The 27,387-nt window shown below is 37.9% G+C and overlaps 2 protein-coding genes across 7 annotated transcripts; one reads left to right on the top strand and one right to left on the bottom strand.

Annotated features, from left to right (window-relative positions):
* Window positions 1-223: 223 nt before the first annotated feature.
* LOC117411534 (protein dpy-30 homolog) lies at window positions 224-4,185 on the top strand. 4 transcript variants are annotated; one of them, XM_034921789.2, is made up of 5 exons: window positions 224-476; window positions 3,304-3,344; window positions 3,425-3,472; window positions 3,556-3,698; window positions 3,896-4,185. In XM_034921789.2, exons 1-5 carry the CDS (start codon window positions 239-241, stop codon window positions 3,966-3,968), a joined length of 543 nt encoding a protein of 180 aa, XP_034777680.1. In that variant the 5' UTR covers window positions 224-238; the 3' UTR covers window positions 3,969-4,185. The 4 variants fall into 4 exon arrangements, with proteins under 4 accessions (XP_034777680.1, XP_058881433.1, XP_033875061.1 ...); XM_034019170.3 differs by lacking the exon at window positions 224-476 and adding an exon at window positions 2,456-2,517; XM_059025450.1 differs by lacking the exon at window positions 3,425-3,472.
* Window positions 4,186-4,970: 785 nt separating this feature from the next.
* On the bottom strand, window positions 4,971-26,813 carry LOC117411533 (presenilin-2-like). Of its 3 annotated transcripts, none has more exons than XM_034019167.3 (12): window positions 26,674-26,813; window positions 25,905-26,031; window positions 25,209-25,378; window positions 19,756-19,973; window positions 19,418-19,559; window positions 18,774-18,841; window positions 17,329-17,549; window positions 15,570-15,668; window positions 14,297-14,371; window positions 12,001-12,123; window positions 7,276-7,394; window positions 4,971-6,837 (listed from the first exon to the last, which is right to left on the bottom strand). In XM_034019167.3, the coding sequence occupies exons 3-12, from the start codon at window positions 25,335-25,337 to the stop codon at window positions 6,682-6,684; spliced, it is 1,350 nt and encodes a 449-aa protein (XP_033875058.2). In that variant the 5' UTR covers window positions 25,338-25,378; window positions 25,905-26,031; window positions 26,674-26,813; the 3' UTR covers window positions 4,971-6,681. The 3 variants fall into 3 exon arrangements, with proteins under 3 accessions (XP_033875058.2, XP_058881431.1, XP_033875059.2); XM_059025448.1 differs by having other exon boundaries at window positions 25,895-26,031; XM_034019168.3 differs by having other exon boundaries at window positions 25,895-26,028; window positions 26,674-26,791.
* Window positions 26,814-27,387: the final 574 nt, after the last annotated feature.

Here is a 27,387-nt window from a genome sequence, read left to right on the forward strand (position 1 = left end):
CCTGGTTGCGAAGCAGTGCTGGAACTGCGTTCACTGTCGCTGGAGTGACTTGGATGCCAGGCTGCTGTGGTATGGATGGTCTGGCAGACTGGCGAGTCATTAGCCTAGGTCAGGCTGACCGTAGGCCAGGGATGGCTGGTGTTGGAGCTCAGGGCCAGGCCCTTTTGCTGGCAACTCCCAGTGACGCTCTGGCTGGTCCCTGACACAGGCCAGACTGGCTGAAGACTGAGGACAGACGATGGTGGAGCTCATTCCCAGTTACTGTGCGCAGCTGCACAGTAGTAGGTTCCAGGCGGTGCTGCCAGCTCCCGGTGGATCACTGGTAGACATTGAGCCATGCCAGTGTTACGCTAGACCCGGTGTCCACCAGCGTGGTGTAGGGGACCCCTTCAAAATGGATGGGGACATGGCAGAAGTCTCCCACCATCATTCTCCCCACGACTACAGCAGACGGGATCGGCAGACCGATGCAGGAGGTGGGTGAGATGTCAGCAGCTTCTGGGGGGGTCTGAGCCCCACTCCCTCGGCTGTGCTGTTGGATGATGTTAGTCCCGCAGGGGTTCTGGAAGTGTCCGGTAGTTCCCAATCAACACAAGCCCAGAGTCGTTTCCCAGTGTCTGCTAGGGAGACTGCTGTCTGGCATTGCGCCCGCAGGTGTCCAGGCTGGTCACGGTTCCAGCAGAGCCCGCCCTGGGAGCGGGAGCGCTGGCTGATGCTGGTTGTGAGTGCATGTCGGCTTTCCCCCCACGGGTGGTGCTTGGCAAACCACGGGTCGGCTTCTTGTTGGTCCTCCCATACCGCCCAACTGCTCATTGGCCCAGACACTGCCTCTCGGTTGCCATCTCCAGCACCTCCTGCAGCATTCTCGGGTGGATAAGGCGGACCTGAGCGTGCAGCTCCCCAGCTCACAGCTTCTGTGGTAATTATGATGCAGGGCTCCAACTGCGACTAAAATGGTTTCAAATACGACAACAAAAAAAGTTTTGACCAAAAAAAAGGGGTGGACGGAGCACGATAAAGCAGCTGTCCAAAGGTGCTGTCCTGTCTCTTAACGCTTTCCCCCGAACAGCAGATGGATTACACTGCCAGTACTGCGAAACCGGTTCTACAGCCACAGCCCAGGCTGCTGTAGAATGAGCTCTGTAGCAGGATCAGGAAGCCTGGCGAAACCCTGTGGGAACTACAGCCACCATCAACTGAGGCTAACTGAGAAGGCTTATGTCCATCATTTTAAAGCTGGGGAATTTGTCTTAAAAAATAATCTAGATTGCAAGAGTGGCACAAGCAGGCATTTGCAGGCTATGCCATGAAATATCCCCCCCCCCCCCAGTCAATTGTTGCCACTTTATTGAATATTAGCTCTCATTCTAATCAAATCATATTGAAAGCCTGGTTGTGCCACCTCAAGTAGGGCATCATTTCCTCTTCAAAATAAAGTAGATTTCAGAGTGGCACAAACAGGTGATGTACTCAGTGGCACAAATTGGTGCGGTCACCAATTCCATACACACAACACTTGCAAAACGTTTAGAACATAAACATGCTTTGTTCATTGCAGTCATCGGCTGCATAGATTAACCATTCAGCAGAGAAGACACAACAAACCTGGTTGTCATGGGGTATCTCTTTACAACAGCAGTTTAAGATTGCACATAGTTACTGGTACACCTGGTGGTCCTTGCTGGAAACCCCATTGGACTAGAGTATCATAACTTTGTATGGAAAAAAATCTACGAAGCATCAGTAACTGGAATCTAATACAGAGTCTGCAGGCAGAGTGAAGGAAATCTGTCTCTGTGCACCTCTAGCTGACTTTGCAGTGGTTTTGGATGCACTCAGTAATACAGAGTAGATTGTTCCTGTAAAATCAGCTTCTGCTCAAAAAGCTCAAACGAAAAATAGTCGTTTTCCAATTTCCGTTTCAAAAAGGAAAAATGATTGCACCGAATGTACACGGACCAGGTTGCTGCAGTACTTTTATGAGGATTGATAAATTTGAATCGTATTTTGTCATACTTGTACTTGCTAGAACCAAAGTCATTGTATTTATCTTGCTCTTAATTGTGTTATTACTTGTACTGTCGCCCTGGATAAGGGCGTCTGCTAAGAAATAAAATAAATAAATAAATAAAAATAAATAAATAAATAAATAATAATAATAATAATAATAATAATAATAATAATAATAATAATAATAATAATAATAAATCCCGCATATTACAGGCTGGCTATTTTTAGCCAGGGGTGCCCGCTTCCTTTTTGTAACATTACAAAAAATATAGTATATCAGTATCCAATAAAAAAAGGCACTAGACAAGCGCAGCCAATTATGAACACAGGTTGTCTTACGTGTATTTACAAGCCAATCACTGAATACAAAGCGCAAAATCGAAATGTATTTTTGATTTTTGGCGTTATCAACTAGCCAATAGAAAAACACGTTTAGATCAAATGCTACTTAATTGGTCACTTTGTTTGCGTGCAGTGCGTAGAAACCGACAACAAACATGGCGGATGGTGAGTAGGGGTATAGTGAGTTTGTGTAAATAATTTTGAATTTCTTAAAGGTAAAACAGAATATTCGGTTTGTATAGAATGTTTTTAAAAGTACTGCACTAATGTCTTTATGGTGTGTGTACTTTTTTAAATACATTTAGCAGATTTGATATTTATTATTTGATGTCAGACCGAGGCATACCGAACCGGTATTGCTTACTGTTGTCAAGGAAAAAAGCGTTTGTGCTTTGCTTTCAATGGGAAGCCAGAGTCCCTTGTTAAAAACGTAACATATTTTTGTATGGATTCCTATAGTAGCAGAAAATAGAAAGCTGTAATATTTCTGTATCTAAAATTTGGTAGCCACAAATATTAATGAATTGTACAACAAGAGCCCTGCGTAACTACGTATTGTACAATCAAACTTTTACAGGGGACCAATTAATTAGTCGCCTTGCTGTTGAATACCCACGTATAGTATATACATTTTTCATGTAAAAATCCCTTGTAAATGAAGGCCCTCCGTTTTAGTCTTTAGTTTTGTTTGAGCAGTAGTAAAAAAAAAAATAACAAAAAAAAACGACTTTGACAGTACTCCCATTTGGATCATATGGATGGAGAAACGTGTATTTGTGTCCATTATTTAATGACTTAACAGTACCTGTACATTAAGTTTAATTATATCTACAACAGCAGCCCTGGTCCACATGAATCACATACCATTTAATTTTTCTTATAGCAGTTTTCATTTGTAGAAATTAAATGTTAATATAGTAGTTTTAAAACCTAATTGTTTTTTTCTTCTAGATCATACTGATGCTGAACAAAGCCTGGAAGGGCATACACCAGTAAGTTAAAATACGAATTGGATGAAACTGTAAGCATAGCAGAAAGCTGGTGTTCTTTACTAACAGAATGTTGTTTTTAGGTTGCAGATAACCCGCATGCAGAATACGGTCTTACAGAAAATGTACAGGTACCTAACATTTTACTAAGAAGTAATATTTTCATAAGTTGGTTTTAATTCAACCATGTTATAAGTTATTTATACATTTTCAGAGAATACTTGAAAATGAGAAGACCAATACAGAAAAGGTATCGAAACAGAAAGTGGATCTCCAGTCCCTTCCCACACGTGCATACCTGGACCAGACTGTTGTGCCTATTCTTCTACAAGGACTCTCTGTGTTGGCAAAAGAAAGGTAAGTTATTATTCTGATTTAAAACATATTGGAATAGAATATCATATGTTTGGTGGCTTGTGAATGGCAGCAGCCTTAGGGGGGGTTTGGGGGGGAATTGTGCAAGAACTTTCCATTTTTTTTCTTTTTAAATGTTATTGGTTTCATATTGGATAATTTCACTTGTGTTTGTTTGTTTTTTTTTTGTTTTTTGTCAGACCTCCAAATCCCATCGAATATCTAGCGGCATATCTGCTGAAGAACAAGTCACAGTTTGAGGATCGAAATTAATACCCTGGAGTGGACAAACACTGATGCATCACCAAGAAGATCTATAATTAACATAAATAAGTCTTGTTTTTCTTTAATTGAAATACTTGCATATTAGTGGGATTACAAATGTTGTTTTTTCTATTTTTTTCAGTGCGGAATAGTGTAATTGCAGATGCCAATTTGTTATTAAGTTGCTTTATTAACAATAAATATGAAAAGTGAACATTGAGATAAACCAGTATGAATAACAGCATATTTTACAGACAATATAACACCTCCTTCCCTATGAATTAAAAGGATAAGGATCTATAGGGTTATTTTTTTCCATGTGTATAGAATCATGTGAAATGTCTTCATATTTTAAAGTAATTTGTTCTAGTTTGCATCCATTTCTTAATTTGACTGCTATCTTTAAACAATCATCTTTTAATATTTATCACATTGCAGAATGCTAAAAAACACACTGAAGACTGATGCTGTTTAAAGGTGGTGCTCAACTTCAAAATGCAAACTAGGAAAAATGACCTTGAAATAAGCAAAATTGCACAAGTGAGCCTATGTAGGATTTGATACTCTTGAGCAGGGGAGGAAAAATGCAAATATGCTCTTTTGTCCCTTTCACACTGGCATGCTCTACCTGGGTCAGGAGGTATATAATGAAACTGTGCAACCCAGCTATTGCAGATCACCATGGCTGAAAACTGGTGAAGACATAGAATTATAGAGATCTGTGCCAGACACCTTCCACATATGCTTCCAAAGCTGGCTGGATTGGGAGCAGTGGACATTTTCATGTGAAATGCGGGTTTCCATGTGAAAATGGGCGTGGATTTCCTTTTAGTCATGCTCACGAGTAAATGAGATTTACCCTATCCCTCTCTGTGGCCGTTATTTTTGGCCACTAACCTGATTCTCTTGAGCTGTTCTCCAAATGTGCACACGCTTCGCCACTTCACGTGTAAATAACCACACATGGAAACTCCCCCATTGATATAAAAAAGTGGCACTGAAATCATAATGTTCACTGGACACCACATGTAATGGAAGTTTATTGAGAATCATAACAGACTACGAACACCCTATGTAAAAGCATGTGGTCTGTATTGTTGATATAGCCAAGGTTTAAAGCAATGTGGCAATGAAAGGATTAATTTTTACTGGACACCAGTAACAACTGAAGTAAGAAAGTCAAAGGATACAGCTGTGTACCAAGCATTAAGACAATAATGCAAAGTGTATTTAGGTCAGATACATTTCATGGACTGACACACATTTAGCATGAATGGTTTATATATAACCCTGCAACCATTAAGTCCCTACCTCAGATGGTTTCTGAGATCCATGCCAGGGGCAGATTTTAAAAAAAAAATGTCAGGAAAGAGTATGTTTCTTGTGTGACACCCACAATCAAACTTGACCTAGAGAATTAAATAATACATATGTGCATGATGCTGATATCTAGAAGTGTTAGCACTACCTAATGTTACTTTAGGTAAGACATTCCAAGATCAGTACTATAACCAGGGTCTGTAAAAAACAGCCCTAATAATCAAATTAATAATTATTTTTGTTTTGTTTTATAGCACTTGTAAGCAGTGGTATTATTCTTACCTAGTTCACACAAACGGTATATATTTAATTTAGCAAATATTCAGTCTAAACAAAACACCTTCAAAATATTAGATTAGATTTATTTTTTGTGCAATTAATTCATTTTAAGCAAGTTACTTTCCATTTTAATTAATATCTTCTAATTTAAAACCAGTTAAAGGTAGTAATTACTCAGAAAATCTGAATAACTGCTAGAAACATGGACTACACATAAGCCAAAAGCATATTTGTTTATTCACTTTACGAGTGCCCCATTATTTTCCCCCCTTTTTCCTCCCTAATTTAGAATGTACAGTTATGTTCCCTCACCACAGCTCAGGAGAACTGAAGGTCAGTAGGTTTCCTCCGATTCCACTACAAAGCCAAATTACTCTTTACATCAAGGATCTCAAATGCAGTTGTCAGCTTTGGTGGACAAAAGCCAGCTCTGCTGGTGTCCACTCAAGAGCAATAAGGAGAAACAGTCACTATAAATGTTGTCTCCTTATCCTGCAAGAGCAATGTTGCCCATGGGATCCCTGGGTAAGAACAGCAGCTTGGCACAGCCAGAACGTGAACCACCACGTCATACCATATGGTGAGCCACTAGGGAACAATATTATTGTGTTATTTGAGTCTGAGTAACTGCACACCCCTGGTAAATACAGCCACCAAGTAGGTTATGGTATATGGTTAATTTCAGTTTACAGTTATGGGGCCTGTATCTCAAACTGAGATAAATGTGCCAGATTTACTAACTATTGTGGATACCCAACTATACATGATTGTGGGACACTGCAGCTTGAATGCCTGCACTCTTCCATTTAAATAAGAATTGTCCAGTTAGGATCTGCATTCAATGCCAGGGGTAATAAGCCATTTAGCAAATCTGCCTCCAAAAGTGCAAGCTGACATATGTTAAAAATATATATACTTTCATCTATACATCTTTATATCTAAAAGTAACATGCAGTTCAAAATGATTATATATATATATATATATATATTACAATTATTATGTGTTTTCCACAAACAAAACGCTACATGGCACAATGATGATACCAAATAGGCTGACTCTGGACTGGATTTTGGTATCTAGTTTTCAAGCAGCCGTCCTCTCCCCAAGTAAAAGATTTCAAAACTAAATATAAAACTGGTGTGTGGCAAGGTTGTCCATGAATGGCCGGACAAGGTTGTCAGTGGAGAAATAGAAGACAAGTCCAAAGGTGATGGAGATGGGCAGGGCAGGCAATGCCTTCTTGAAGATAGCCAGCAATAGCAGGGTAAGACACAGGCCCTGCAGAGACAGAGAAACAACAGGCTGTGGTCAGTGGCACATTTCTGCTTCAGGAACACATGCAAATTCCATTATATGCCATTTCCAGATGATTTGGATTATCACACCCATTAAGAGGTGTAAAAATGCTGCATAAAGTGATTTTCAATGTTATCTCAATAATTCCACAAGACAGATGGTGCAAACACAGTCAGCACAGCCACATTGATATGTGGAGAATTGCTTTTCCCCATAACAGAGCAAGGTTAACCTTTTATACATTATTTTTATAAGCTTAAATATTTTAAAATCTTGCAGTTAAGTATAACATATTTGATTATTGGATAATATTTAGCATAATATACAGAAATATAAGTGACGTAATGCCAAGAAGAGCAAGTCAAGTACAAAAATGACCAGAATAAGACATTAAATCTTTTCTTAAAGGCTGTAACTCACTATTAAAATAGCCACAAAGCAGGCCAGTGTTGTATTCCAATCTCCGCTGGCTGTGGCTGATGCTTTCCCCACTAAGACACTGTAGAATATAAAGTCCCCCAGTCCAAGCTTGATCCCTCCTGGGGAAATAATAGTGTAGATTTCAATACATCACATCTCTTACTTCTGCTATTTACAAGAAATATATGACAAATGGAATCCCTCTGCCATCCAGTTTCTTTAGGATTCCAAATTTGAATTCAAACTGGGAGCAGAAAAATGCTTAACGGACACAAGTAAGGTATAACTAGATTGTACCTGGAGACAACCTTGACTGCCTCAGATTTGATCCACTCAGAAGACATCCCCTTTTACACTAGATGCTCCCCGTAGCTTGTAAAGATCATTCCGCAATTTCATGATGCCACCACATACATAGGTACATACATATGAACATATATATTTACAAACATACCCTCAGATTTGAGTAACACCATAATATGGATGCATTCTCTTCTGAAGTTTATTTTTTATTGAAGCTATTTAATATCAAATATCAAAATAAACCCTTTTTCCCCCAGAAAGAGCAGTAAAAATGTGTGACATAGTGAGGAAACTTGTATGCCAATAACCAGCGCTCAAGATAAGGTTTTGGGTCATTGAGTAATTTATTCACTAATTTAGCCAGATAGTTGGCAAATTGTATTTTCAAAAGACCTACAAGTCAGTTGCACAATAGCATTTCAGGGTGTGTGCTTTATGAAAATGCACTAGCATTACAGCTCATTAAGCAAAACACTGATGTGCCCACTTAGTACACCAAAATACACTCGCTAATTAAGACACAATCCCTCTCGTGTCTTATTTAAACTGCAACCGTGGACAGTTCTACTGAGCTGTAATGGACAATGGAGGATATCAAAGAGCTTCCAATTCTCCGACTGCAGCAAGTGAAGAGAGAGAAGGGAGATGGAAAAAACAACCCTACCCTAATCCCAGATGTTTGTCCCGGTCAGACATTTCTAGATCTAACTCCAATACAAGTTATGCATAGATACAGATTGGATATAGGCAGTATAGCAGCGCTGTCTGATCTGTTAAGTTTAGAATCACAAACAGCCTGCAGTCACACCATACCTGTATTTGTAAAGGTTACAGCAGCCCTTCATTTTCATGCAACAGGTGTCATCCAGACAACAGCTGGGGACAGATCAGTCATCTGTCAGTCTTCTATCTCAAAGATACTGACTGATGTCACAGATGCACTTTTCCATAGGGCAAGGGAGTGTATCATATATCCAATTGGGGACGTGGAACAAAATAGAACCAAACACAAATTGTATCAGTTGTCTGGCTTCACAAACGTGCTAGGTGTAATAGGCTGCACATACAGACGTGCTCAAATTTGTTGGTACCCCTCCACAAAAAACGAAGAATGCACAATTTTCTCTGAAATAACTTGAAACTGACAAAAGTAATTGGCATCCACCATTGTTTATTCCATATTTAATAGAAATCAGACTTTGCTTTTGATTTTTTATTCAACATAATATTGTAAATAAGAAAACAAATGAAAATGGCATGGACAAAAATGATGGGACCGCTAACCTAATATTTTGTTGCACAACCTTTAGAGGCAATCACTGCAATCAAACGTTTTCTGTAGCTCTCAATGAGACTTCTGCACCTGTTAACAGGTAGTTTGGCCCACTCTTCCTGAGCAAACTGCTCCAGCTGTCTCAGGTTTGATGGGTGCCTTCTCCAGACTGCTAGTTTCAGCTCTTTCCATAGATGTTCGATAGGATTCAGATCAGGACTCATAGAAGGCCACTTCAGAATAGTCCAATGTTTTGTTCTTATCCATTCTTGGGTGCTTTTAGCTGTGTGTTTTGGGTCATTATCCTGTTGGAGGACCCATGACCTGCTACTGAGACAGAGCTTTCTGACACTGGGCAGTACGTTTCGCTCCAGAATGCCTTGATAGTCTTGAGATTTCATTGTGCCCTGCACAGATTCAAGGCACCCTATGCCAGGTGCAGCAAAGCAGCCCCAAAACATAACTGAGCCTCCTCCATGCGACGGATGGTGCGATCAGAAACTGACGTACCTTCACCTTGGAGTTCAGCTTGTATCTCTTTGGCAGTTATCCTTGGTTCTTTTTCTACCATTCGCACTATCCTTCTGTTCACTCTGGGGTTGATTTTCCTCTTGCGGCCGCGCCCAGGGAGGTTGGCTACAGTTCCATGGACTTCTTAATAATATTTGCAACTGTTGTCACAGGAACATCAAGCTGCTTGGAGATGGTCTTGTAGCCTTTACCTTTACCATGCTTGTCTATTATTTTCTTTCTTTTTTTTTTTTTTTTTTTTTTTTTTTTAAATTTAGTCGTTGCCAATCAGTTTTTATTATTTTCTCCCCAATTTGAAATGCCCAATTATTTTTAGGCTCAGCTCACCGCTACCACCCCTGCGCTGATTCGGGAGGGGCGAAGATGAACACAAGCTGTCCTCCGAAGCGTGTGCCGTCAGCCGCCCGCTTCTTTACACTTTGCAGACTCACCGTGCAGCCGCCTCAGAGCTACAGCGTCGGAGGACAACACAGCTCTGGGCAGCTTACAGGCAAGCCCGCAGGCGCCTGGCCAGACTACAGGGGTCGCTGGTGCGCGGTGAACCGAGGACACCCTGGCCGACCTGACCCTCCCTCCCCCCGGACGACGCTCGGCCAATTGAGCGCTGCCCCCTCGGAGCTCCCGTCCACAGTCGGCTGTGGAATAGCCTGGACTCGAACCGGCGACGTCCAGGCTATAGAGCGCATTTCTTATTGATCACAAAATATTGTATTTATTAAATAGATTTACCTTCCAAAAATGTGGTTGACAGATAGGTAAATAGAAAGGTTAGGTTGAGGGGGACTAAGACGGCGCAGAGACTCCAGATGCTTATTAATTAAGGCGGTTCTACACTGGAGGTAAGGGACTGGAGCAAATTTTGTATTTGCATCAAAGGCAAACTTTTTAAGTCCAGAAACTTTCAAGTGACCCTATCCGTAAATATTTCCCATATTTTTTATTGACAGCTAGAACAAACATGGACTGACAGACGCAGTGCAGCTCCTTCGTCGTAGACGCCAAAGGAGGCTTTGGGTGCATGACAGTAATAGAAAAACAAAACACAGCAATGGGACTATTATCACCTAGGCAGACGTTGAAATCAACATCAAGGCTGTCATTTATGTTTTAACCAGTTTGTGAAAAAAAGAGAAAAGCGCAAAACAGCGCCACACAGAGGACATTTTAAAAAAAAAAAACAATTATAGGCAGCTTTATTTTTCCCAGAGTAAAAGACCCCTCCACCAGTAAATTCATTAGAGTCACTCACCAGACATACTAGTAATAATGCCCGAAATGTTCTGCCAGACATTGTCCTTTTTACTGTTGTCTTTGCATGAATTTAATTAGCAATCGTTGGTAACAGGATACCGCTGCACTTCCTGAATCAATTTCTCGTCATCAGTGTTTATCTCGTATTTGTATTATGACCCGAGTCAAGTTTACTGATATTACTGACATTGCTTTTGACTGGTCCATTTCACTTGTTCCATTTCACCCTAGTCGCCCGCGATGTGCGGGTAAAATAGAACACAGTTCTATTCCTGTGGAGTCGCTCGCTTCACCCAGACTGGCCTCTCACATCGCTCGCAGGTGGTGTTAAATACCGGTATTCATTATATAACAGCTCATTTTGAAACTCCAAAGAAGCGCAAACCTACGTAAATTTTCTTCAATGTGCACAATTTATTTACAGGCTGTTTGCCAGGAATACAAGCCTGTCATCCTGCTCTGGATTCAAGGCGGCGTGCTTTTTTTTGTTTTGTTTTTGTTTGTTTACATCGAACACACAGAGGGGTGTACTTACAAAGCATTTTCAAAACCGATTCGCTGGTAGGGTGGGACCATCAAATCAGATTAACAAAAGCAGGAAAAGAAATGCACGTCTACTGCTTGGCAGAAATACTGGGTCCGTTCACAGTGATCATTCTGCGCAGATTCTGACCAATTCAGCCAATGACCTTCTAAGAATTGGTCAGATTCTGCACAGAATGATCTCCATGAATGCACCCATTGTAACTAGCAAGGCAGGACGTTAGGTGCATAAATAAAGCATAAGAATAAAAGCAATAAATAACTAATGTATAATAATGTTTGACTGCATATAATGTTTGACTGCATGTGAAACTCTTGTTATAAAATGATAAAGAATATTTTAACACACTACCATATTGTACATATTTTATATTAAACAATTTATTTTTAAAGACTGGAAAATAATCAAGTGTAGTCTGAAGTGTTAAACATAATCACACCTCAAACTACTTGCTGAATTCTGGTTGCGTGACTTTCTTCCTCAGGCACTCATATGGACACCTTTCAAATGAAGCCGGATCAGGGCCTCATTTTTTAAAGAGATGCAACGGCGCAGAGTGATTTTTTTCAAGCTTTTTTTCATGCCGTGGTCGCGTCTCCTTAAAAATGAGGTCCTCGCAAGCAACAGCTCCCAGAAGCTAAGCATGCCCCCCAAGCTGACACTTAGCAGACAGCTGTGAATAGAAATATCGTTCAAATCAAAATGTATGTAAAATGTAAGTGGAGCGGGGCCCACGTTCCTGAATATTGGTGGAGCACAGGCACCACAGGCCCATATAACTCGCCGCCTATGGGTGTGACAAAACATAAAATTGTGAACTCACTTTCTTCCTCCAGCTCCTCTGCTGATGATGTTCTGCTTTGTGCTCCATGCACCTCAGTCTCTGGCACCACCACGTTTCTGTTGTCTTCTGTGTTGTCATGGTGACTCTGGCCTACTTCTTCATCTTGGTATTTTGAGACACACACATTAAAACAGTTAATCAAAATGACAAACTTTCTCAAAATAATTGCTCCTGTCATTCAAGATAAATTATTGAAAAAAAAAAGAACCAAAACGTGCAGTGACAGTGTCAGATTCGTCAGAAAAGCTTCATTTCTGATAAACAAAGGCTAAACCAAGGAAGAACGTAGTAAACATTCATCAGGAATCACATTTTAGTGTATAATTGCACATGATTTATGGGACACTGCACCTAATTAAACCTGTAGTGGAATGGCCCCCCAGGCCAACAGTTGCTACATATAGACATTCTTCATAATTACTTTAGGGGTGCAGATAAATTGGTAGACTATCGGCATGGCACCTGTATACAAATGACTTAAGAACACTGAGGCAGCCATTTCCCTTGCACTACTGTGTAACGTGGGATCAACCTGCAATAATTATGTCTCAAAAGAGCTTTTTTTTTTTTTTTTTTAACAAATATATCTAAAGACAACAATAGGATAGTTGAGTTGTGTGCAACAGAACAGACTTCATGCTGCATTAAATCCAGTGATGAACTAACTGTTGATTTTTTGGTCAAGTAAACAATTTAAATTGCGGTGCTTAAAACAACAATTTAACAAAAGCTGTTTTTGTTTCTTCTGTACAGTATAGGTATAAGTTATAATATGCAATGTTTGACAGCAAGTGGCTATAAAAGCAAGTGGCTATAATGTCACATTATATATATGTATATATTTTTTTTTTCTAGTGTTTTTACTAGTACAAAATGCAAAATTATAATTTCAGATATGTCAAGTCTTTACGCAATTTATTGCAGTTAAATCTGTGATTAACAACAAAGTTGAATAAGACGTTAATGTTTGTAACTCGGGTTAATGCCAAATCCGGTTTGCCTGTATAAGGTACCTGTAGTCCTTTTTGTGTAAATATATAAAGATTTAAAATATTTTTTCTCAGGGGCTGCAAGAGACAACAGTACATCCGGGGCCTTGGGCATGGGACTTGGAGCATGGAAACCCACTTTCCAAGCTTGTGTACTGTGGTAACCATGGAGACTACAGAACTACTATACGTGTGCAAGAGGAATGAGGATTATGTGGTTTCTTTTTTTTATTTATTTTTTTTTGGGGGGGGGGGGGGGGGTTGAGGATTTTTTTGTGTGTGTGTGAACACTTGACTGTCAAAAACAGTATGAGTTTGCCCAAAAAACAAGCAGGACTTGATCAAATGTTAGTGGGTAATATGAGCAATAATTTACAAACCAAATAATATTTGTACTGTAAAGTGTTTTTTCAAAACGATGATCACTGTGACAAGGTGATTTGCAAAATAAACATATTGTTGTATTGATAAAACAGTTTTCTTTTTTGTTAGGTTTATATAAAAACAATTTATTTTTTAATATATCACTTATTCTGTCCACTGACTGTTTGCCTAAACCAGGGGTTATTAACTCTAGTCCTCGGCGATCTCCAATCATCCAGGTTTTTGTTCCAACCGGCAAATAATTATTTTTATTAAAATCCACTGGTTTGCATTGCATATAGAATTCTCACATTCCCTAGACTTTAGTATGAATTGGGACATTTAAGTGTTTCATATGCAATATTAAGCAGTGTACATTTTAAAACAAACTATTAAATGCTGGTTGGATTAAAAACCTGGACTACTGGATGTTGCCAAGGACCAAAGATGAGAGTCCCCGTCTTAAGCAATGACCTAACACCACACCTGGAAAGTCTTACTCTTTGACCTTGAATCTCACTCTTAAGGAAAGCCAACCCTTGGCATCTCTGTATTTTTGTGTGACTGTGTTGTAAAACAAATGTATAAATTCCTGTCAAGCACACAATATAATACTACGTTATTCTTTGTATTCATTTTCTGAAGTAAATGCAACATGTAAACACTACCTGTTCATTTTTGTCATAAATACAACAAGCAAACAATATCTGTTCATTTTTCAACATTTCTAATTATAAAATAGTTTAAATATAGGCCCTATGTCTTGTTCTAGTAGTTTACCGATATGGGCAGATATCATCAGCTATCGGTATTTGCCAAGAAAATCTTAATCGGTGCACCCCTATTACTTTTATATTGAAGTTTTAATGTTTCACAAACACACGTGTTAAAAGCAATGAGAATGAATTGCATATTAAACTGACCTGAGTTCCTTTCCTGGTGGGAAGGCTGCTGCACAGCTGATTGTTCTGTCATCCCAACCATCCAGATCATTGCAGCTGGAGAGAGAGGGACACAACAACACTGTTTTAACACATAACCTCATCGTTTGATTAATACTCTGATAAGGAAAAAAAGTGTCTCCAAGGCAAGAGAGTAAAAGCTCTCATCAGAGCCATCAGTTAGTATTAATGTTTTTATTCATTAAAATCCTCAGGGACTGGTTTTTTAAAACTTTTAATCTGGATAACAGTGAGCCGGATTTTGTAATCCTATATTTTGTGATCGAGATTACTTTTATCTGAATCATTTTGATAATTTTTTTCAGAAAACGGCACTGCTGGATTACATTTATCCAGATTACAAATAATTACGATAAAAAGTAATTTCAATCACAAAATATCGGTTTACAAAATCCAGATCAATGTTAGCCAAATTAAAACTTTTGAAAAACCGGCCCCTGGAGACATTATCTATTCAGGGATACTGAGATATTTAGTGAGCAAGTAATCTGAATGAAGTTATTAGTATTTATTATTATTTATTTCTTAGCAGACAAAATATCACAATACAAAGAATCACATTGCAAAATATCACATTACAGATAAGAGCAGTTATAAAGTACAGTAAAATCAGTAGAAAGTAAGATCAAATTCACATAACAAAATAAAGAATATAGTAAATAATTACATCTAAAAGCAAATTCGACTAAGAGCAGTAAACTTATAGTAAAAGTGTTTCCTTATAAGAGTAAATTCCATTACGAGCACGATACGATAAATGGTTAAGAACGATTTCAAATAAGAGCAATTACCAAAAACGTGAATTCAGATACCTTTAAGAGTAAAATCAAGTACAAGATACAGAAAATAGTTATGATTAAGAGCAGTAGTAGAATACGGCAAAATATGGAGCAGTTTGGTGCAAGTACAAGATAATGCAAGTACTGGTACAATTGGGTGACATATAGTCCATTATAGTCGAGAGTTAACCCACAACAAACTCCCCATCCCCAGATGTACAGCTTTCATTGAAAAAGGAGACCATTTCGGGGTACCATTCTAGTTGTGAGATGTTTTGCTTATTAAAAAAAAACAACTAATAAGCAGGAGACGATTATCTATTCAGGGATACCATGGTATTTTGTAAGTTAAGGGTCTGAGCTGAGTGAGGAAAAACACCCCTAGTCTTACTGTAAATCACTTGTCGTTTCCAAACTTTTGAACACTACTGGATATAACCTATGTTAATACTTACAGGAGTAAATCAAAGCTGGAAATATTGGCTCGTTTCTCTCCTGAGCTGTTTCAACCAGCATTCTCAGAGGGCCCTTCGGACAGAGCACTGCTATCAAATCTGCAATGAAAAAGCAAGATTTTTAATTAAGTGATCCCTACAGAAAAATGGAATTTGGAAGCTTTTTTCTGTAATGGAAGAAAAATATAGAAAACAATAAAGTAAAACCTGCCATTAACATTTCTACCTTCTTCTTGAAACAGGTGGCTGCTTATTCAAGGTGCTGGTAAGAGCAGGTGACTGCTTAGTTTAATTTTATATATGCATTCAAATATCTTCCTCTCCTTTCCCTCCTTTGACTCCCACATCTTCTCCCGCATCTCAGAATGCCTCACAACTATCTCAACTTGGATGCATTCTCACCACCTCAAACTCAACCTCTAAATCTGACCTCTACTTTATTTCTGCTTCCTCTCCCTCTTCTATCTCAGTATCCCTTGATTCTACCACTTTCTCCATCACCTGGTATAAACCTAGGTGTTATTCTTGACCCCTCCCTCTCCTTCTCTCAACACATCTCTTCCCTGACACGCATTTGCTACTTCCTTCTTAGCAACATCTATCGAATCCATCCTCTTCTCGCTACTTATTCCACCCTGGCCCAAGCTCTTGTACTCTCCAGATTAGACTACTGTAGCTCTCTCCTTGTTGATCTCCCTGTTTCGCCTATCCGCCCCTTTCAGCTCATTCAAAATTCTGCTGCTAGTCTTGTTTTCAAACTCGCTCCTCTCATGCAACCCCTCTGCTTCGCACCCTCCACTGGCTACCTGTCTCGCCTACCGCTCTCACCACTCCGCCCGCTCCTACCTCCAATCCCGCATGTCTCATACACCACCCTCTCTGCTCCTCCTCTAGTGGCCAACTGATCATGTCTTCCCACCACTCTCCACCCTCCCGTGTCCACTCCTTCTCTTCCCTAGCTCCTCAGTGGTGAAACCAGTTGCTGTTGAAACTCAGGACTGCTCCGTCTGTCACTGCCTGTTTAGACTGCACTTCTAGATCTCTTGATCTGACCCTCCTACTATGCACTGGACTTCCCTGATCTACACACCATTTTACTGGATCCTCAGCTAATGCACTGTCCTTGCACTATTATTATTATTATTATTATTATTTGTTTATTTAGCAGACGCCTTTATCCAAGGCGACTTACAGAGACTAGGGTGTGTGAACTATGCATCAGCTGCAGAGTCACTTACAACTACGCCTCACCTGGAAGACGGAGCACAAGGAGGTTAAGTGACTTGCTCAGGGTCACACAATGAGTCAGTGGCTGAGGTGGGATTTGAACCGGGGACTTCCTAGTTACAAGCCCTTTTCTTTAACTACTGGACCACACAGCCACTATTGCACTACTATGTCATTGTTGATATAACTTGTAATCCTAACTTGCTGCATCCTTGTTCATATTGTATTTCAGTGGTATTTACATTTACTGTAAACTATACTATATCATATATTACGCGTCTGCCAAATAAATAATAATAATAATAATAATAATAATAATAATAATAATAATAATAATATATTGCTGTACTGTCACCATTATCAAATAGGTTATAAAGGGTATAAATAGCACACCACAATTCAGAAAAGTCTACCTATCCAACATCAAAAGCATGTAGGAAAACAATGCACAACAAAATTGAGCTACACCAAAAGATTGACTTTTGATGGTTTATATAAACTGTAGCTTGCAACACATCCGGCTCCATCCTACCATAAACAGAGATGGCTCCCAGAATGACCCACGCAGACCATTCAGGTAAGTATTTGATGAAGACCAAGGCCATCAGCGCACTGATCACGATGAGATAGGCCTGCTGAAGCTGCAGGGGGCCCTTCCAGTGAATACAGACCATCCCCACTGCCCCGAAATTCCAGATGACAAGAGCCAGGGTTGGGTAATCCATCGCCACATTGTAGGTCTTGAACACTTCTCTGAGAGGGAAGTAAATAAATTATAAGCTGCAAATCCTAATAGTTTTATTTCTGTCAGAAAAAGTCCCTCTACCTTTGCTCTTGAATTTTAAAATAGTGATTCATTTTCTTATCTAGGTCATTGCAACTCCTTGTGTAGGTCTCTAAACCTAAAGTTTGAAATAAGTGAAAAGTATTTTTATTTTAAAACACAACATTTGAAAGCTATTTGATTGCAGCTTTTTCAAACTTTTCTAGTCGCTATACTTCCTCTTTGGAACTGTTGCACAACGTGTTATTCCTGGTGTCGACTGCATCACCATTGTGATTAAGGTTGGGGAGAGGCATCAATCCATCTATGCTCTAAATTACTTGATTACCACTGTTAGTCAGTGCCAGGCATAGAATATTTTTTTTGTGTCTTGGCTGAATTAAGGTGAAGTTCTTGTGCGACTGAACTCTGTGGTGTGGTGTAAATGAATTAAAAGGAAATAAAAACACAGATGGCTTTTGATTTGTTTCAACAGATTACCTCCACAACTTCTGAATGTGAAATCTGACTGCAAACTGTTCTTTGTTATTCATATATTGTGGGTAATTATGTATATTCTGATATAATTTAGTAAATATATAGGCTAAATATTTCAAAAGAGATGAGCATTTCACAAGGGCAGTTGCAGGGATTTTTTTATTTGAATTTTGATGAACTTGACAGTAGTTTCTCCCAAAGAGATAGTCTCACCTCCTGTAGGCCGACTCTCACTGCCTTACACTGCATTCACCTGACCTACACACCACATTGCTGGCTCCTCAGCTGGTGCACTATCCTTGCACTATGCACTACGCACTACTAATATGGCACTGTAGATATAACTTGTTGTAATCCCAACTCGTTGCATCCTCTTTCATATTGTATTTTAGTAGTATTTTTGCAGTTACTGTAAACTATACTATATTTGCATTGCAACCCTGTACTACTCTGTAACACCTGTAAGTGGTGGATAAAGGCGTCTACCAAATAAATAATAATAATAATAATTAATGGACAGAACCGTTTCATGATTGGGGAGGGGAGCTATGCACAAGATGAGATCCCTTAAACAACAAGAGATGCTCAGCAGACGACGAAAGGTGTTTATGATAGTACAATAGATTACATTGTGGTTAGTCTTACTTCACAGATATACAAAACATATGTCTTTCATTTAAATTTGGTATTTTACAAGATAAGAAAAAAGTACATACCCTAGGTATAAAAAGCTAAACCAGAAAAGGAGCATTAAGGAGGAGAGGATCAGCCATCCATGGATAAACTGGAACAGAAAAAACACAAATTCATACAAGTCTGACTAACAATATTTCCTTATTTGTAGTGCTGTAAAGCACCCGTGTCACATTGACAAAATTCAGTCCCACCCCAACTAGAACAATATGGTGACATATTATATAAAACCAAATTGACACAAACACTGATTTGGAAAACACTGACAATCAAAGGAATACAGGGTACCAAATTCTCTGTGCTGATCTGCATAATTTATAAATAAAGTGACTGCATCTAACAGAATAATAAATCTTACCCTTCGTACAATTTGCTCTCTAGGTCTCATATGTGCAGTTTTGAAAAAAAAAAACACGTTATAGCAAATATGTATTTTAGATTTAAAACACTGTATCTGGTACTGCACTAAATTAATTAAAGTTGGTGGAATAAAAAGCTGTAAAATGGCCCTTATTCACAAGGCTTTAACTCATGTGTTGTCTAAAGAATGTTTTTCAAGTAATCTAGGCCAAAGATTCTTAAATCTGAACATCCTCCTTTCAGGAAGTTAAAAGACTAAAGGAAATGTTTCACAATAAAATGATTGTAATGTGATTCACACACTCACCTTGTAACAGCGGTACTTGTAAAGCACAACAAGAAATATGGTCATAACAACAATGACACTGATCATTATCAGTGTATTTAAAACTGAATTGAGAAGCCGTTGTCCCACAGACGTTGTGTCTTCTGTAAAAGGAGTATAAATCCTGAAAACAGCAAAAGAGAGAACATTTTTTTGTACATTTCTATGATTGCTAACTTAAGGATGGAGGATCACTCCATGTAAAATCACTGGCTGTCATCACCTGCTCAATCTGAATAATTGTTTTGTGTAGCTCAACAACAGAACAGGGCAACAGTTATTTTAAAAGGTACAATAAAAAATCAAGAGTGGCTACTTACAATTGTCCACCCTTCTCAGTGTAGAAGCTGACTGACTTAATAGTAGCGATGACCACGATCATGCATAGAGTGACGGGGACAAACAGCATGATGACGTGTTTGGCCCCGTATTTGAGGGACAGCTCCTCATCCTCACTGTCTGCAGTGGAGTCCCGCTCTGTAGATACACCCTCATGGTGTGTTTCCCCGTTATTACTCTGGTTTGTGACTGGACGACGCTACAAGGCAAGCAAAAGCAAGACCTATCAGTAACAGATATGAATGGGCAATTGCATGGAAAATAAGACGAATCCAGAAAAAACTTACTGTGATTTTTAAAGCATCGCATTCTAAAGTTTAAGGTAAAAACTACGGCTGTCATTCGATTAAAAACTTAGATCGGTTCATTAATGGGCATTAGTGGATTAAATCGGTAGATTAAAAATCGGTAGATTAATCCGTGCACATTTTTAATAAAGGTAACAATCTTATAGCAACTGTCCTGCATAGTAATACTATTTTAGTAAATGTAACACATTTTCTCAGAACAAACGTTCTTTTGGGCCACTGTCAGTCACATACCGGAAAACACGAGCTGCGTTTTTATCGTCGGTTGTTTAATCTACTATTACAGTTTTGTACTTGGCTTCCTGTACTTCTGCTTTTATTCGTTCTGAATCTTGTTAGAGGTGCCCATGAATACTGTGGCTATTGATAAGCGACTGCTTAACATGCTGTCGTAGTCAGAAATCAGAGAAAATAATTCCACATAATTACCTATTTGAGGAATTGGTGCCTTCATCGTGCTCTCTGAATCCAAGTTTTTGCTTGCCAAGGCAAACAACAGAATCAATCAAACGTTTAAGAAGCTCATAATTTTTTCTTACTTGCTCATTGTGATGTATTGTATCCCTGCTCATCCAGTTGAACAGCAGTTCAGGTTTGTCCAAAAGTTTTGAGTGTTACAGTGGTTCGCAAGTGACTTTGGGAATGCTCACGTTTTTGTGCTGACTTCGATAGACATCCTAGATTGCTGTAGTGAGTGCTTTTCCATATTGCCTTTTCTGTACTGAACAAAAGACCAGCAGTATAATATTTTTAATTGACAGCTACCGGTAAGCCACGGATATCTTTCATAATTTGAATGGTGGAAGTGGCGAGTATATCCCTTCCCTTCCCGAGTCATTTCGGGTATTTGTGGTGTATACCTCCCTTTTTTTAACAATCTCCAATTTTTCTGAGAAAGTTCTTCTTAAAAATGGATTTGTAACCAAATCGACTACGATGTCTCAGTTGTCTGATGACATTTTTTTTTTAATTTGTAAAAATCAATTATAAATATTACTTCGGAGTTCTCAATATAATTCTCAATAACAGGCTCTATAATATTAGCAATAATGCGTGAAATTCAGATATTCTTACACCGCTCACCCTAACATATTTATGTCCCACTTCTGCTCACTAATGATTGGACAGCTGCAAAACCAGGACAGATCTTTCACTCCATTGGTTAAACCTACTTAAGACCTTCAGCCGTTTATGTCCTACCACCACTCACTTATGATTGGACTGCCGCGGAGAAAATGCAGATCTTCTATTGGTTGAATTTATTTTATATAAAAAAATAAAATTCTGCATGATTAAATTATATTAAAAAAATTAATCTGCGATCAACTCTTTCGTTGATTAATCAGTCCGATTAATCTGTTAGGCACAGGCACTAAAGTCTAAAAAGTATGATTAGTATTTGCTGTGAAACTCCAAGTACTGAAGCCCCCTCACGAATAATGAGAAGAAATTTGTCTTCAAAACTGTTTAAAAAGCATGCTTCAAGTTTAAGTTTCATAGTTTAATTATTGTATTCAGAAATATTACATCTGTTTAGCCGAGGGGACACTAGTTTACATGCATGTTACTAGAAAAATGTAGAAAGCGATACTTTTTTTGTAGAAAGTGACGTGCAAGCTACAAGTTTCAGGCAACTTTATTGCAAGCAACTGTTTCAAAGGACTGTTGATTTTATAGAAGCAACATTGTGTCATAGAATAAATCAGCCAATGAAAGTGATGTAAAAAGTAATGTGACTAGCTGCTTTGCTGACTAACAAAAAAAATGGCAGAGAAAATGAATGCCAAACCAGTGTGGGACATTTAGAATGAGACTCCCTTTGTCATTTTTTTCAGGGTAATTTTTTTTTTCTTTTTTTTTCTTTTATAGGTGGTATAGGCAAGTAAATAAGTGTTCATTGGTCCTTTCCTGGAAGTTAATGACCAATTTGTTGGTTAATGCAACGAGATGTAGTGGAGCGGCATTAAAGTCGACAGAATTATTCATATTCTATTCCTTGAAAAAAACGATTTACTATTATGAACAGTTTTAAACATAATGTTGTGTTGGCCTTATAGTCTAATATTAGAAATTACAAAAAAAAAAACTGGTTTGGTACCGATGCTGAAGCATTACAGCGTTCATGTTAAACTGCAGCGGTGTGTTAACGGTGTTACATTTAAGTTCCCAAGTTTTGTTTTCAGTGGTCATTTAAGGCTTTCATTTGATAACTTAATAGTAGTTTTGTTTAAAGCCGTTTGAACATTGCAGTTCAGCAGATGCAACTTGCAAATATTGTTACACAGTTACCGATATCTGATTTGTAGAAATAATAATAATAATAATAATAATAATAATAATAATAATAATAATAATCCTCACCTGGCATAATTAGGAATTCTGTTCAAAATAATATAATTTAAAAAAAACTATAACAATAATCATATTTCAATTTCTATCTATGTACAATTACTGTAGTTTTATTTACATGTTTTATTTACACAAATAAAACAGAAAAACATTCAAGCAGGTTATTACTGTACCAGGTTACCTGTGCTTAATATATTACATTTTGATTGGTTGACAGTGACTTAATTATAAGCTCATTTCTATATATCTCAATGGCCATCCATTATTATTATTATTATTATTCATTTCTTAGCAGACGCCCTTATCCAGGGCGACTTACAATTGTTACAAGATATCACATTATTTTTTTACATACAATTACCCATTTATACAGTTGGGTTTTTTTACTGGAGCAATCTAGGTAAAGTACCTTGCTCAAGGGTACAACAGCAGTGTCTCCTACCAGGGATTGAACCCACGACCCTGGGGTCAAGAGTCCAGAGCCCAAACCACTACTCCACACTGCTGCCCGTCAACATTCTATCTACATTCTATCTAAAATTTCTACAATTAATATTTAATCTCCATTTGTGACCCCTGGTCCTTGTTTCTTTTTTCAGGTCAAAAAGGTCCCCTGGGTCGACATTGTCTATACCTTTTAGGATTCTGAATGCTTGAATCAGATCACCGCGTAGTCTTCTTTGTTCAAGACTGAACAGATTCAAATCTTTTAGCCTGTCTGCATACGACATGCCTTTTAAACCCGGGATAATTCTGGGTGCTCTTCTTTGCACTCTTTCTAGAGCAGCAATATCCTTTTTGTAACGAGGTGACCAGAACTGAACACAATATTCTAGGTGAGGTCTTACGAATGCATTATAAAGTTTTAACATTACTTCCCTTGATTTAAATTCAACACTTCTCACAATATATCCGAGCATCTTGATGGCCTTTTTTATAACTTCCCCACATTGTCTAGATGAAGACATTTCTGAGTCAACATAACCTCCTATGTCTCTTTCATAGTTCCCTTCTTCAATTTCAGTATCTCCCATATGATATTTATAATGCACATTTTTATTGCCTGCACGCAATACTTTACACTTTTCTCTATTAAATGTCATTTGCCATGTGTCTGCCCAGTTCTGAATGTTGTCTAGATCATTTTGAATGACCTTTGCTGCTGCAACAGTGTTTGCCACTCCTCCTATTTTTGTGTCGTCTGCAAATTTAACAAGTTTGCTTACTATACCACAATCTAAATCATTAATGTAGATTAGGAATAGCAGAGGACCTAATACTGATCCCTGTGGTTCACCACTGGTTACCTCGCTCCATTTTGAGGTTTCTCCTCTAATCAGTACTTTCTGTTTTCTACCTGTTAACCACTCCCTAATCCATGTGCATGCATTTCCTTGAATCCCTACTGCGTTCAGTTTGAGAATTAATCTTTTATGCGGGACTTTGTCAAAAGCTTTCTGGAAATCTAAATAAACCATGTTGTATGCTTTGCAATTATCCATTGTCAATGTTGCATCCTCAAAAAAGTCAAGCAGGTTAGTTAGACACGATCTCCCTTTCCTAATGCTGACTGTCTCCCAGGATATTGTTACGATATAGGTAATTTTCCATTTTAGATCTTATTATAGTTTCCATAAATGTACATATAATAGAAGTCAGGCTTATTGGTCTGTAGTTACCTGGTTCGGTTTTGTCTCCCTTTTTGTGGATCGGTATTACGTTTGCAATTTTCCAGTCTGTCGGTACAACCCCTGTGTCAAGAGACTGTTGCATGACCTTGGTTAGCGGTTTGTAAATAACTTCTTTCATTTCTTTGAGTACTATTGGGAGGATCTCATCCGGCCCAGGGGATTTGTTTATTTTAAGAGCTCCTAGTCCCTTTAACACTTCTGCCTCTGTTGTGCTAAAGTTATTTAAAACTGGATAGGAACAGGTCGACATGTGGGGCATGTTGTCCGTGTCCTCCTTTGTAAAAACCTGTGAAAAGTAATCATTTAATATATTTGCTATTTTTTTTCATCGTCTATGATTTTGCCATTTGTGTCTCTTAGATATTTAATCTCCTCTTTGAATATTCTCTTGATGTTATAATATTGGAAAAACATTTTGGAATTGGTTTTAGACCCCTTAGCAATATTGATTTCTATCTCTCTCTTGGCCTTTCTAGCTTCCTTTTTGACTTGTGTTTGCAGTTCCAAGTACTCTTTCTGTGTACTTTGTTTTTGGTCCCTTTTAAACGCTTTGTAAAGTGCCTTTTTTCGCTGAATATTTTTTTTAATTGATCTATTAAACCATTTTGGCCATTTTGTTTTAGATTTAGATTTGTCTACTTTTGGGATGTAATTGTTTTGCGCCTCTAGTACTACATTTTTAAAAAAACAGCCATCCCTTTTCTGTGGATGTTTTCTCTATTTTACTCCAATCTACTTCTGTTAGTCTCTGTTTCATACCTTCATAGTTTGCTTTTCTAAAATTGTAAACCTTAGCTTTAGTCATTACTTTTGGGGTGTGAGCCTACAAAACAAACCCTTAACAGCTTTCTAATGAATGAACAGTTAAAAGATGAAAAGTTTACATCATGAATTTTACTTCTCAAGTGCCGGCACACTGAGGATAGTGACAGTCTGTCCTTCTGCAAAATTATATTTATTGGTAAATTCAAAGAGCATGTTAACATTCAATAATTGTGTTGATAAAATTTACTGGGGAACCTCTTAATACCAACACACACAGCAACAAAGAGCACTGCATGAGCTTAAACTATGAACTATCCTTACCCTTTTGGTCTGTGTATCCACCGAGCTTGGTAGTCCAGTCTCAACATGGTATGAAGATATAGGGGGACTCCCAGTCATCAGCGAAGTTCTTTCATTGCAAAGCTCTTCTTCACTGTCTGAAGTATTCATGAAGGCAATGTTCAGCAAGCTAGATCAACTCTAAAAGAAACCTATAAAGCCAAAAGAGTAAGTATTTAATCACTATTACAACACTATTCTTTATGTTAAGCAGCAATACTTCAAAGAGGGAATTACCAGAAATTGCACACTGATTGTGGTCTTTTTACATTTTATGCTGAAGCAGTTTATAATTCTTGTCTGTGCAGCAGTGGAGCACTTGTTTGATATTATATGTCAACAAAGATATACAATATGCATTTAATTTCTGCTTTTCTATTCATTCGATGGGGGCAAAGTTGTTCCTTCTGGTACACAAGGATATTACTAGATTTTGGGGATAAGGTTTCAGGCAGGTTTCCAAGGTTTGTCATTCATCTTGCGAGATTTCAGACAATTGGTTTATAATTGGAGACTGGATAATTGTCTACACCAGTGTACCAAACAATAATTGAATGAAGGGTTTACTCATACATGTATAGGGTTCTATTTAGCAAATTACAAGGCATATTTTCAGAGAGGAAATCATTTTGATAGTATAAAATAAGCATAAATAATTAAATACTCACAATAATTTACCTGCAACTCCTCTCAGACAAATGATCAGCTGTTTTTGCACCAGATGAAAAGATAGGGACTTCACAGTGTTTCAGACGTTGTAGAACCAGAACATTCAGCCAATAATTCTGCCAGAAAAGTGGATCTACTGAATAAAAGCAGACTGCATCTGAATCAAAAGAACACCTTTGCTTTGTGCAAATAATAAAAATTAAAGGACTGTTGAAAACCATATGAAACTATAAGGGTCAAGATTGTTTCACTTCTATCTCCTCTACAGGTAGGATCATTCAAGATAGTCAAATATATTTCCAGGTTTACATAACCAGTAACTAACACAACTTTGGTTATGTATGATGGTTGCAGTCTGGACCGCAAGTACAGCAAACTAGAATAGCAATCAGTATGCAAAGTCCTTCTACATTACCATTCATAAGTGCGTAACGATGCACACATGTATGACCTGTCAACGTGCCCACTTAATACAAGTATGTTCTATAAAAAGAAATATAGCAAATAACTATAACCGTGTAACCGTACAGTCTGCAAAGAAACACATAGTGCTTAACATACAACTGTCAACAACGGCATTAATTGAAAGTAGTCGGTTCATGTTTCTCGCAAAAAAACCAGACAAACAAAATGAAGCAATTTACAAATCGTTTACTTTATACAGTTTGTTGACCATGTGCCGCCGACCTACAACCTGTATTATTTATAGCTGTGATAAATCTATTAAAACTAAGAACATTATTCGCTAATTAAAATATACACACAATCATGTTACTACCTCGATTTATTGCAGCTTTAGTGTCAATACGTTGTTACTTTGTTGTTCTTACTCTTATAACAAACTACTGCCAGCATCAGAAACAGGAAGTAAAAAAATCAGCTGAGGGAGGAATGCAGTCATATCATATGACTAAAAATGTCACATGATTAACATAGAGAAAAGGCGTTTCTGCGCAACATTGTTTTTCAATTAATTTGAACGAATGAGAAATATGTATAATTCATATTATTAGATCTCTACTTATAAACAGCAATATTATGATTAAATGTGTGTGATAGTGTGAAACTATGTTGTTAAATTAATGTAAACATTATTTTGCATGGTTGAGGGATACAGTGGTGTTACAGGTGTATATATATATATATATATATATATATATATATATATATATATATATATATATATATATATTCTTTTTTTCTTTATTTTTTAATTTACTCAAAGTAAAGTCTACGGTGCATTGAGACCTTCTTGTTCTTGTCAACTACACATTATATATAATTAGGTTTATTTTTCCAAATGAAATTAAATACAATTTTGTCAAACAGCAGTTACAGACTGGGGCACGTCTATAGAAAGTGATGCATAAACTGCTCTAAATAGTCCTGTTTTTACCAACAGAACACGTCATACTATCTCTTGACAACCAAGAATTACATTTTCTCTTAGTTTTCTCTATTATTATTATTATTATTATTATTATTATTATTA

The sequence above is a fragment of the Acipenser ruthenus genome, chromosome 6, assembly GCF_902713425.1.
Source record: "Acipenser ruthenus chromosome 6, fAciRut3.2 maternal haplotype, whole genome shotgun sequence".
Lineage (NCBI taxonomy): Eukaryota > Metazoa > Chordata > Actinopteri > Acipenseriformes > Acipenseridae > Acipenser > Acipenser ruthenus.